Source organism: Salvelinus namaycush, chromosome 17 (assembly GCF_016432855.1).
Source record: "Salvelinus namaycush isolate Seneca chromosome 17, SaNama_1.0, whole genome shotgun sequence".
NCBI classification, from domain to species: Eukaryota; Metazoa; Chordata; class Actinopteri; order Salmoniformes; family Salmonidae; genus Salvelinus; species Salvelinus namaycush.
Genome location: NC_052323.1, coordinates 22816232 through 22829219, shown reverse-complemented (window position 1 = coordinate 22829219; position 12988 = coordinate 22816232). Strand labels below are relative to the sequence as shown.

Genomic DNA, 12988 nt, shown 5'->3' with positions numbered 1-12988 from the left:
AACACTCTCACTTGAGACACTGTAGTGCAGCGGTGTAGAATTAGGGCAGCAACACTCTCACTTGAGACACTGTAGTGCAGCGGTGTAGAATTAGGGCAGCAACACTCTCACTTGAGACCATAGAATTAGGAATTAGAGTACTAGAATGGAAATGAACCTTCTTAAGATGGGATAAAGGTCAGCCATTTTGGTAAGGGAGTTAGTCAACCATTGTTTGCCAGTGCTGTGATAAGATATTGTGTAAAATAATACATTTGAAGAGTTTATCTGCACTGTATGTTAGCTAGCTAGCCAGACAGTTTTAGAGGAATGATTCCATTCATTTTCCAAATTAACTGCTAATATGCCAACATTCCATTCAAACAATGCAGTCAATCCACAGCCATGCTCTGCGTGAAATCAGTGGATGATATGACTTAGACAAGTTGTAAATGCAACAAGTACTGATATTGTATCAAATAATAGCACTCACAGCTTTAGAAGAAAACAAAAAGGAAGACATTTATGGTCTGTTTACAGATACTGTATTTTAGGGCTATTTATACAGAAAAAAAAGAAATTAGGGCAGAATGCCAAAGACATGGTCAAAACAGGTCATTATTCACCCTTTGTGGAATATTAGCTCAAAGTCAGCTGACATGGTTGTTGTTAAATCCAAAAGACTAAGCTAAAAACAATGTGCGTGTCAAACAGAAAAGGAATTGATTGGACAATAGACTGATGATAGTACAAGCATAGCAACATTCAAAAACGATACTTTGCAACCACTGCTCTTTGAATCCAGACTAGTTTGCGTGTGATGCTTCTTGGTAAATGCAGAGTACATTTGCAGAGGAGGTGGTGACCTGACATACTGCCAAATAGAGCAAGGAGTGGGCTGGCCCTGGTTTCTTCTGACACACACAGAGCTCCTCACCTCAGGAATCACTATCCCTATTCAGGCCAATTCAATATGTTGTGTAATATTATGCTCTTTTACACTATAATTTAACAAAATGTAACATTGGCGGTCTAAAAAACAGCCTTGAAAGCTATGGGAGGGGGAACTAAATGTCCGAAATGGCACCCTATAGGGGACTACTTTTGACCAGGGCCCTTAGACTACACTTGTAAATCAAGTGCTGATCACGTCAAAGTGTTGTGGTGAATATGCGACACATGAACACATGTAACGAATGTTGTCAGAGCTGTATGAAGTAGTAGTACGTACATATAATCCCTCCATACAGGCACAGGATAGTACAGTCACATACATACATAATATATATATATATATATATATATATATATATATATATATATATATATATATATATATATATATGGCTCTGGTCCAGGCCATCAATCTTTAAACCCATCCTTGTGAGGTGATTTTTCACCTGGAGAGGAACTCAAATGGAGGGGGCTTGAATTTTCATGGTCATAAAATTTTTAAGCGGACCAAAACTTGAATGTTTTACAGACACACTACAAGTTGATATACACCCTTCAATTTCCTCAGGGATTGTTTTTTGTATAGTTGTTTGGATTATAATAAATGGCTATACATATATGAGAGATTCTTTGAGATAATCAAACACATTGCCAATATTATTGAATAATATAAAACTCAGCCCATATATAAACAACCAATATTTACATTTCTACTGTCATTAATTTATTATGATCACACATTATATGCTCCCCATATTGTTTAACACATGTGCAACTAATGTAATCTATTTCAGTTATAGCTGTGACTCAACAGTTTTTATGGGAGACTTCCATGAACCAACATATTCATGAACATGTGTCCAGAATAACTTTGTCTTTGTAATTATGATACAAATTGGTACTGTCAACTACAAGCACCTGCATTAACAAATAGTTCTGCATCTAAAATCAGACAGGACCAAAATGAGTGAACGCTGAAATGAGACGCAGGACAGGAGCAGGGAAAAACACATGGTCACATCGGTTATAAGGGCACTGCAAGGCATCCACAGCATCCTATAAGCGTTAAAACCCATACTGTGCCGATAGTGGAGTTATCCTTACCTATGCAGAGCTGTACAACATACGCGTAGTAAGACCAAGCCACTATGAGGGTGATAAAAATAACTGGAATCCAATACAAAACTGTCTGACAGCTCCGTTTGATACTACGCGAGCCCGACGGCGCCATATTCTATTTAGACACCATTTGTTTGACATTAAGTTTTTGTCTGTCTGTCACTTCATTACTGCCTGTAAATCGCGTATGATCGACAGCCAGGACGTAGCACTTCTGTTCTGCTGCCCCCACCTCGTTTCGCAGAGAGCGGCAGCGCGACGTCTCTCGTTCCTCTCTGCGCTGCAAAATAGTCAGCACCACCCCTTTTCACCAAGTTGCCATGACGTTCGTGGGATGCTGCAAACACATTTTTATTCTTTGGAATGATCCAATTGAGCCTCTGACCATTGATGCAGAGAAAAGAATGTGAATCACCATTTAAGTTGTTTTTAATGTTGTCTTGCCATAGATCTAACGTTGGTGAAAGTAGGCCTACAGTGTATGATGGAGAAAACAATTATCAGACCTTATGCTTCATTAAATGTGCCTTTTTGTAGAATAGGCCTATTTGATTGTCTTTTATGTCAATAAGTAAAACAGGGCTGTCTGTGCATATGCTGGTAATAATATATAGCCACTCTGTTTCAAATGTCTGAGGAATGTGTGACACAGTCAGCTGGTAATTAGCTGACTGTGTGAAAACATCAACCAAATATTTCCTTTGAGGTCAGGGGTTGTTCAAGTGTGTGTGTGTGTGTGTGCAATCCAGAACAAAAATGACACAGAGCTATTGATTGTTCTTAACATCTTTATTTACCAAGTCAATGTAACAGCCTGCAACAGCCTGTGTAATCCATTTGATCATTTAAACAAAGTTCTGTAGAGAGAGCTGTCATCCACATGACTTCCAAACATCATTCAAAAGAGGTAAACTAAGAGGAGATGTAGGATATTCACATTACTAATGTATTCTGTTATACCATGCAAAGAAGTAGGCTAATTAGACAAAACCATTTATTTGATTTAATATGTAACATACGAGATAATATTGTTAGACATTGGAACTAGCAAACCAAGGGCTATGTTCAATCTGTATCGCTGGAGCATTACAGATAGCATGCTAAACACGTAAAGGCCATTTCCTATTGAGCCGACATCTGCAGCGTTTACAATGAATGCAGTCTCTGCTAACACAGGATCATTGCCTTAAATTCCAACCACACTAATGCTGAATTTCTGTGATACGGATTTAATAGAGACCCAAGTATCTATTCAAGCAGGAAATCCACCACTTCAGATCAGAACTACAGTCTCAAGAAAACATCACTGAAATGCATATACACTATATTTGACATTTTAAAATATATATGTCATGATGTTACACAGTAGAACAAGATTTTCCTGGGTAACCCATTGGGAAATAAACACAGGTACGCCTCTGAACAGTAACCTCATGTTATTTAAACATTGTATTTTGCCTTTAGTAAAAACAATTACCGCAAATTAATATAGTCCTCATTGTATAGAATCCCTGTCAGTAGGCTGAATAGGCCTAGTATGAATAGTGTGTATAGTTAATATACACACTGAATTTCTCCATTACATCAGAGTAAACTCTTGATTATAATAATTATTAACGGAGTTAGCTGCCTCTATTTACACAATGAACCCCAGAGATAAAACCCCCATTTGAAAGGTGTTAGCTAGCTGGCTCTGAGTTATTTGAGAATGAGCTGCAGAAGGCAGCCATGTGAACAGAACACAAGAGGGAGGCTGTACTCCCCTGCGTAAGCTGATCTGTGCAGTGGGCTGCAGACAGGCTTGGAGAAAGTATGTCAGCAATGCATAGAGGCAGATTAGCAGGTTTAGGACTGGGAGGGAACCACACTGAACAATACTACACACACTGTCAGAGCTACAGCCTGCCAGCCACAAAACAACCAAATGGGTTTTTCCTTTTCAGAGACTTACAGTGATAAACAAACAAATGAATAACAAATGAATACGGTAAAATGGTGAATAAATACTGTACATAGATAGATAGATTAATCAATAATATATTCACCCTGGGTGAATAAATCTGTTACAACAATAGGTTGGAGTTTCCAGTGACCCTATCAGCTCGTGTGACTTGTAGAAGACCAGGAAGGTGTTAAACCAGTCCTGATCCATAGCATTCCCCTGATTTCATTTGTTTTTAAACAATCTGGTAGAAAAATAAAATACCATCAATGCAATTTAACATCACAGCACTACATATTGTTGATTTCAGACTGAAAGCTGAACAACAAGCTTAAGACTTCAGGTATTTCAAATGGCTTACTTTTAGGGTCATCAGAGAAATCCTTTGTTTTCTCACATCAATCTCAACTTGAAAACACCTCGAGTAGCATCCAACTAGGCCTAGGTGGGGAGAATCCTAGTTCAGTTCACCTTTTTAGACCACTATGCAGAGACTGACACATTCATCTATCCTTCTCTCATCTTCACATTGATAGCAAAATGAACTGTACTGTTGTTTTGAATGATCTTCATGGATCAGGGGAAGTCTATCCAGGTAGAGGGGGGTGCAGACTGAGAGTGCAGGACATTCAGCTGGTGATCTGCAAAAGGAAAATTAATTATTAGAGAATACATTGAGGAACATAGCACACACAGCATCTAACACTATCGACCTGTTCAGTGGCAATATAAAAATACTGGAGAAAGAAACTGTACTGCTGAGTTAATTATAAACTAACCTCAAGAATCCCTAGATGGCACAGAGCTTTTCCTGGTCAGATCAGGTGTTCAGGAACAACTCCTGGCCATAATCTCATACCAATGATGTACAGTATATAAACACTAGATGTCTACATTGGTTTTACACCTTGACGCATACTTTTAAATTATACAAAAACATTTTTCTTAAAGCTGGAATCCATAATGGTGAAACTGCCACGTCCATTTGAGATATTACAACAACAAAGAAGCTACTTCAAACAATGACACAGCTTTTTCCCCTCGGACATCATGGAGCATCACTGAACATCAATGAACATCATTACACATCATTGCACATCATTGAACATCATTGCACATCATTGAACATCATTGCACATCATTGAACATCATTGCACATCGTTGCACATCATTGAACATCATTGAACATCATTGCACATCATTGAACATCATTGAACATCATTGCACATCATTGAACATCATTGCACATCATTGCACGCACGATAGAACAGCAGTGTATGTAAAAAAAAAAATTTTACCACAATGCTGGATGCTCCTCTCCTCCGTTTAATCAACAAAACAAAAACAATAACAAATGTGTTGGGGCGAACAGTGGCGCTGTTTCCCCTTATGAGGATTTCAGCTTTAAAGTAGAATGGTTAGAGTGCTAAAGTTACTGTCACCACTACAAGAAAGAAATACTTAAATGCATGTAATTTTGTGCTTGAAAAATGAAATTCAAATACTGTAGAATTCCATTAATTCCTATGGAGGAACTGCTCCTACTGAGGAGTACCAATATGGAAGATGGTGGCTTCAGAGCCTCTCATTGGCCAATACATTGCATCAGCAATCTAGTGTTTGTATAGCAACATAATTGGGCAAGTTTGTTTTGCATGACCCAGTGCCCTTGGGTGGTGGATATTGTATTTAAGGACCAATGAAACGGTCTAAAATGTGCACATACACTATATATACAACAGTATGTGGACACCCCTTCAAATGAGAGGATTTGGCTATTTCAGCCATATCCATTGCTGACAGGTGTATCAAATCGAGCACACAGCCATGCAATCGCCATAGAAAAACATTGGCAGTAGAATGTTCTTACTGAAGACCTCAATGACTTTCAACGTGGCACCATCATAGGATGCCTGTCACGACTTCGACCGAGGCAGGCTCTCCTTCCCGTTCGGGTGGCGTTCGGCGGTCGTCGTCACCGGCCTATTAGCTGCCACTGATCCTTTTCTCCCCCTCCCTATGTGTTTATTGGGCGCACCTGTTTTGTATGAGGGTTAATTAGTTGGGCTTATTTAATCAGCCGGCATACACGTTTCTTTGTGCGGGATTGTTTGTATGTAAGTTGGTGTTGGTTTTGTGCTTCATGTTTCTGGACATTATTCATTCCCCACGTGTCTGGGGTAGTTTATTAGTGTACACCCAGTGTGTTAGTAGGGTGGCCTAGTTTGTCCGTGTTTCATTAAAGAGCATTTGTTTTGCAATTGCTGCTCCTGTGCTTTTTCCTTCACACTCCGACACCCAGGCCTTACAATGCCACCTTTCCAACAAGTCAGTTCGTCAAATTTCTGCCCTGCTAGAGCTGCTGTTATTATGAAGTGGAAACATCTAGGAGCAACAATGGCTCAGCAGCGAAGAGGTAGGCCACACAAGCTCACAGAACGGAACCGCCGAGTGCTGAAGAGCGTAACGCGTAAAAATTGTCTGTCCTCGGTTGCAACACTCACTACCGACTTCCAAACTTTATTTATTTATTTTTTATTTCACCTTTATTTAACCAGGTAGGCAAGTTGAGAACAAGTTCTCATTTACAATTGCGACCTGGCCAAGATAAAGCAAAGCAGTTCAACATACAACAACACAGAGTTACACATGGAGTAAAACAAACATACAGTCAATAATACAGTAGAAAAATAAGTCTATATACAATGTGAGCAAATGAGGTGAGATAAGGGAGGTAAAGGCAAAAAAAGGCCATGGTGGCGAAGTAAATACAATATAGCAAGTAAAACACTGGAATGGTAGATTTGCAGTGGGAGAATGTGCAAAGTAGAAATATAAATAATGGGGTGCAAAGAAGCAAAATAAATAAATAAATAAAATACAGTAGGGGAAGAGGTAGTTGTTTGGGCTAAATTATAGATGGGCTATGTACAAGTGCAGTAATCCGTGAGCTGCTCTGACAGCTGGTGTTTAAAGCTAGTGAGTGAGATAAGTGTTTCCAGTTTCAGAGATTTTTGTAGTTCGTTCCAGTCATTGGCCGCAGAGAACTGGAAGGAGAGGCGGCCAAATGAGGAATTGGCTTTGGGGGTGACCAGAGAGATATACCTGCTGGAGCGCGTGCTACAGGTGGGTGCTGCTATGGTGACCAGCGAGCTGAGATAAGGGGGGACTTTACCTAGCAGGGTCTTGTAGATGACCTGGAGCCCGTGGGTTTGGCGACGAGTATAAAGCGAGGGCCAGCCAACGAGAGCGTACAGGTCGCAGTGGTGGGTAGTATATGGGGCTTTGGTGACAAAACGGATGGCACTGTGATAGACTGCATCCAATTTATTGAGTAGGGTATTGGAGGCTATTTTGTAAATGACATCGCCGAAGTCGAGGATCGGTAGGATGGTCAGTTTTACGAGGGTATGTTTGGCAGCATGAGTGAAGGATGCTTTGTTGCGAAATAGGAAGCCAATTCTAGATTTAACTTTGGATTGGAGATGTTTGATGTGAGTCTGGAAGGAGAGTTTACAGTCTAAACAGACACCTAGGTATTTGTAGTTGTCCACATATTCTAAGTCAGAACTGTCCAGAGTAGTGATGCTGGACGGGCGGGCGGGTGCGGGCAACAATCGGTTGAAGAGCATGCATTTAGTTTTACTTGTATTTAAGAGCAGTTGGAGGCCACGGAAGGAGAGTTGTATGGCATTGAAGCTTGTCTGGATGGTTGTTAACACAGTGTCCAAAGAAGGGCCAGAAGTATACAGAATGGTGTCATCTACCTCTGGAAGCAATGTCAAAACAAAAACTGTTTGTCGGTAGCTTCATGAAATGGGTTTCCATGGGCGAGCAGCCGCACACAAACCTAAGGTCACCATGCGCAATGCCATGGAGATGTGTAAAGCTTGCCGCCATTGGTCTCTGGAGGAGAGGAAATGCCTTCTCTGGAGTGATGAGTCACGCTTCACCATCTGGCAGTCCGATAGACGAAACTGGGTTGGCCTACATCTCCCAATGCATAGTGCCAACTGTAAAGCTTGGTGGAGGAGGAATAATAGTCTGGTTTGGGATAGACCCCTTACTTCCAGTGAAGGGAAATCTTAAAGCTACAGCATACAATGACATTCTAGATGATTCTGTGATTACAACTTTGTGGCAACAGTTTGTGGAAGTCCCTGTTTCAGCTTGACAATGCCCCCATGCTCAAAGTGAGGTCCATGCAGAAATGGTTTGTCGAGATCGTTGTGGAAGAAATTGACTGGCCTGCACAGAGCCCTGACCTCAACCCTATCGAACACCTTTGGGATGAATTGGAATGCAGACTGCGAGCCAGGCCTAATTTCCCAACATCAGTGCCCAACCTCACTAATGCTCTTGTGGCTGAATGGAAGCAAGTCCCCGCAGCATTGTTCCAACATCTAGTAGAAAGCCTTCCCAGGGGGGACCAACTACATATTAATACCCATTATTTTGGAATGAGATGTTCGACGAGCAGATGTCCACATACTTTTGGTCATGTAGTGTACACTCCTCCATGACCTTTGACCCTGAATGGGCTACAAATAGCAGAGATTGAAAAACAATGCATTCTATGATTATATCCAAAATGGCACCCTATTCCCTATATAATGCACTACTTTTGACCAGAGCCCTATAATGTAGCGCACTATAAAGGGAATAGGATGCCATTTGGAATGCCATGTTCTATACTATGCTCTGTAAAATACACTCGGAGACAAGATGTTTTTATCTTTTAGTCCCATGTAAAAACATGCAGATCAGTTTGTAAGGTAAATGGACCCAGTGCCAGCCTTGTGTTGTTTCATCACATTGTTTGAGCAGTATGGTCTTTTTCCTGTGAAACATTCTTATGGGTTTAAATCGGACCGCTCATGTATGCAGAGTTAAGCTGGTGTCTGGTAGCAGTTAATCAGGCCTTAATATTACAGTATAACTCAATGCTGAGGCTGACAAGAGTTAGTGTGGAACTCTAACACATACCAGGAGCTGGCTTAATGTACCACATCCTAGGAGCTACTTAACATACTTCATCCCAGGAGATGACTTAACATACTTCATCCCAGGAGATGACTTAACATACTACATCCCAGGAGCTGACTTAACATACCACATCCCAGGAGCTGACATAACATACCACATCCCAGGAGCTGACTTAACATACTTCATCCCAGGAGATGACTTAACATACTTCATCTCAGGAGATTACTTAACATACTACATCCCAGGAGATGACTTAACATACTACATCCCAGGAGATGACTTAACATACTACATCCCAGGAGATGACTTAACATACCACATCCCAGGAGCTGACTTAATGTACCACATCCCAGGAGCTGACTTAATGTACCACATCCCAGGAGCTGACTTAATGTACCACATCCCAGGAGCTGACTTAACATACCACATCCCAGGAGCTGACTTAACATACCACATCCCAGGAGCTGACTTAACGTACCACATCCCAGGAGCTGACTTAACGTACCACATCCCAGGAGCTGACTTAACGTACCACATCCCAGGAGCTGACTTAACATACCACATCCCAGGAGCTGACTTAACATACCACATCCCAGGAGATGACTTAACATACCACATCCCAGGAGATGACTTAACATACCACATCCCAGGAGCTGACTTAACATACCACATCCCAGGAGCTGACTTAATGTACCACATCCCAGGAGCTGACTTAATGTACCACATCCCAGGAGCTGACTTAATGTACCACATCCCAGGAGCTGACTTAACATACCACATCCCAGGAGCTGACTTAACATACCACATCCCAGGAGCTGACTTAATGTACCACATCCCAGGAGCTGACTTAACATACTTCATCTCAGGAGATTACTTAACATACCACATCCCAGGAGCTGACTTAATGTACCACATCCCAGGAGCTGACTTAACATACCACATCCCAGGAGCTGACTTAACATACCACATCCCAGGAGCTGACTTAATGTACTACATCCCAGGAGCTGACTTAACATACCACATCCCAGAAGCTGACTTAACGTACCACATTACTAGTTGAAAAGAGAGATTGTTCTATCTACTTAATAAAAAATTAAGCTCCTTTGAAGAAGGACCTGGAACAAAGACCATCATAATGTGGTATGGTGGCATCTATATCTCCAAATCAAAATAGCATTAACTATACTTCTATTGTGGATTGAACAAAGAGTCTAGATATACCTATCTGCCTGACGAGATCTCCTTCTTCAGACAGGACTTGAAAGAAGTGAACTTCTTCTTGTCATCCACTCTAAACGCCTGAGAGAGAGAGAGAAAGAGAGAGAGAGAGAGAGAGAGAAAGAGAAAGAGAGAATAATGTAAACAGAAAATATAAAATACAATGGTCATTATTCGCCACTAGGTGGAAGCAAATCTTCACAAAAATTGGAAGCAGAATTTAGAAGTGGAATTGAGACTGAACTCAAATGACGTCAAAATGTCAGATAAGCGACTCATTTGACCATTAACTATTAACCATGAGCCAATGACCATGAACAAATGATCATGAATAAATGAACAAGAACCAATGAACATGAACCAATGTAAAACAAATAATGAATATGAAAACTGTTTGTTCCCATGTATTTGCGACATTGACATAAGGTAGTGACTGTGTCTAAACGATCAACATTATATAGTGACTGTTCCCTAAACAATCAACATTAGATAGTGACTGTTCCCTAAACTATCAACATCAGATAGTGACTGTGATTAAATTATCAACATTAGATAGCATCTCTGTCTAAACTATCAACATTACAAAATGACTGTTCCCTAACCTATCCACATTAGATAGTGACTATTCCCTAAACTATCAACATTAGATAGTGACTGTGTCTAAACTATCAAAATTAGGTAGTGACTATTCCCTAAATGATCAACATTAGATAGTGACTGTGTCTAAACAATCATTAGATAGTGACTTTGTCGAAAATATCAACATTAGATACTGACTGTATTTAAACGATCAACATTAGATAGTGACACTGTTTAAACTGTCCACATTAGATAGTGACTGTTACCTAAACAATCAACATTAGGGACCAGTCACTATCTAAACTATCAACATTAGATAGTGACTGTATCTAAACTATCAACATTAGATAGTGACTGTTCCATAAACGATCAGCATTAAATAGTGACTATGTCTAAATAATCATTAGATAGTGACTGTGTCGAAATGATCACCATTAGATAGTGACTGTTCCCTTAATGATCACCATTAGATAGTGACTGTGTCAAAAATATCAACATTAGATACTGACTGTGTTTAAACGATCAACATTAGATACTGACTGTGTTTAAACGATCAACATTAGATAGTGACTCTGTTTAAAATGTCAAAAATAGATAGTGACTGTTCCCTAAACAATCAACATTAGGGACTGTTCACTATCTAAACAATCAACATTAGATAGTGACTGAATCTAAACTATCAACATTAGATAGTGACTGTTCCCTAAACGATCAACATTAGATACTGACTGTGTTTAAACAATCATTAGATAGTGACTGTGTCGAAAATATCAACATTAGATACTAACTGTGTTTAAACGATCAACATTAGATAGTGACTGTTCCCTAAACAATCAACATTAGATAGTGACTGTGTTTAAACGATCAACATTAGATAGTGACTTTGTTTAAAATGTAAAAAATAGATAGTGACTGTTCCCTAAACAATCAACATTAGATAGTGACTGTGTCAAAATGATCAACATTAGATAGTGACTGTGTCAAAATGATCAACATTAGATAGTGACTGTGTCTAAACAATCATTAGATAGTGACTGTGTCAAAAATATCAACATTAGATACTGACTGTGTTTAAACGATCAACATTATATAGTGACTGTGTTTAAACGATCAACATTAGATAGTGACTGTTACCTAAACAATCAACATTAGATAGTGATTGAATCTAAACTATCAACATTAGATAGTGACTGTGTCAAAAAAATCAACATTAGATACTGACTGTGTTTAAATGATCAACATTATATAGTGACTGTGTTTAAACGATCAACATTAGATAGTGATTGAATCTAAACTATCAACATTAGATAGTGACTGTATCTAAACTATCAACATTAGAAGGTGACTGTATCTAAACTATTAACATTAGATATTGACTGTATCTACACTATCAACAATAGATAGTGACTGTTCCATAAACTATCAACATTAGATAGTGACTGTATCTAAACTATTAACATTAGATAGTGACTGTGTCTAAACTATCAACATTAGATAGTGACTGTATCTAAACTATCAACATTAGATATTGACTGTATCTAAACTATTAACATTAGATAGTGACTGTTCCATAAACTATCAACATTAGATAGTGACTGTGTCTAAACTATCAACATTAGATAGTGACTGTGTCTAAACTATTAACATTAGATAGTGACTGTATCTAAACTATCAACAATAGATAGTGACTGTATCTAAACTATCAACATTAGATAGTGACTGTTCCATAAACTATCAACATTAGATATTGACTGTGTCTAAACTATCAACATTAGATAGTGACTGTGTCTAAACTATCAACATTAGATAGTGACTGTGTCTAAACTATCAACATTAGATAGTGACTGTATCTAAACTATCAACATTAGATAGTGACTGTTCCATAAACTATCAACATTAGATATTGACTGTGTCTAAACTATCAACATTAGATAGTGACTGTGTCTAAACTATCAACATTAGATAGTGACTGTATCTACACTATCAACATTAGATAGTGACTGTTCCATAAACTATCAACATTAGATATTGACTGTATCTACACTATCAACATTAGATAGTGACTGTATCTAAACTATCAACATTAGATATTGACTGTGTCTAAACTATCAACATTAGATAGTGACTGTATCTAAACTATCAACATTAGATAGTGACTGTATCTAAACTATCAACATTAGATAGTGACTGTATCTAAACTATCAACATTAG

At 39.0% G+C, this 12988-nt stretch overlaps 2 protein-coding genes across 2 annotated transcripts in view; both read right to left on the bottom strand.

Moving 5' to 3' along the window:
* zdhhc2 (zinc finger DHHC-type palmitoyltransferase 2) overlaps positions 1–2279 on the bottom strand; it is a 30785-nt gene extending 28506 nt beyond the window's left edge. Inside the window, exon 1 of the mRNA XM_039012458.1 lies at positions 2038–2279. Within this exon, the coding sequence (XP_038868386.1) occupies positions 2038–2164 (127 nt within the window). The 5' untranslated portion in view covers positions 2165–2279. The remainder of the gene's footprint in view (positions 1–2037) is intronic.
* Positions 2280–2822: 543 nt separating this feature from the next.
* The window catches only part of micu3b (mitochondrial calcium uptake family, member 3b), a 47158-nt gene continuing 36992 nt past the window's right edge, over positions 2823–12988 (bottom strand). Inside the window, 2 exon segments of the mRNA XM_039011867.1 lie at positions 2823–4635; positions 10202–10279. Coding sequence (XP_038867795.1) covers positions 10202–10279 — 78 coding nt within the window. The 3' untranslated portion in view covers positions 2823–4635.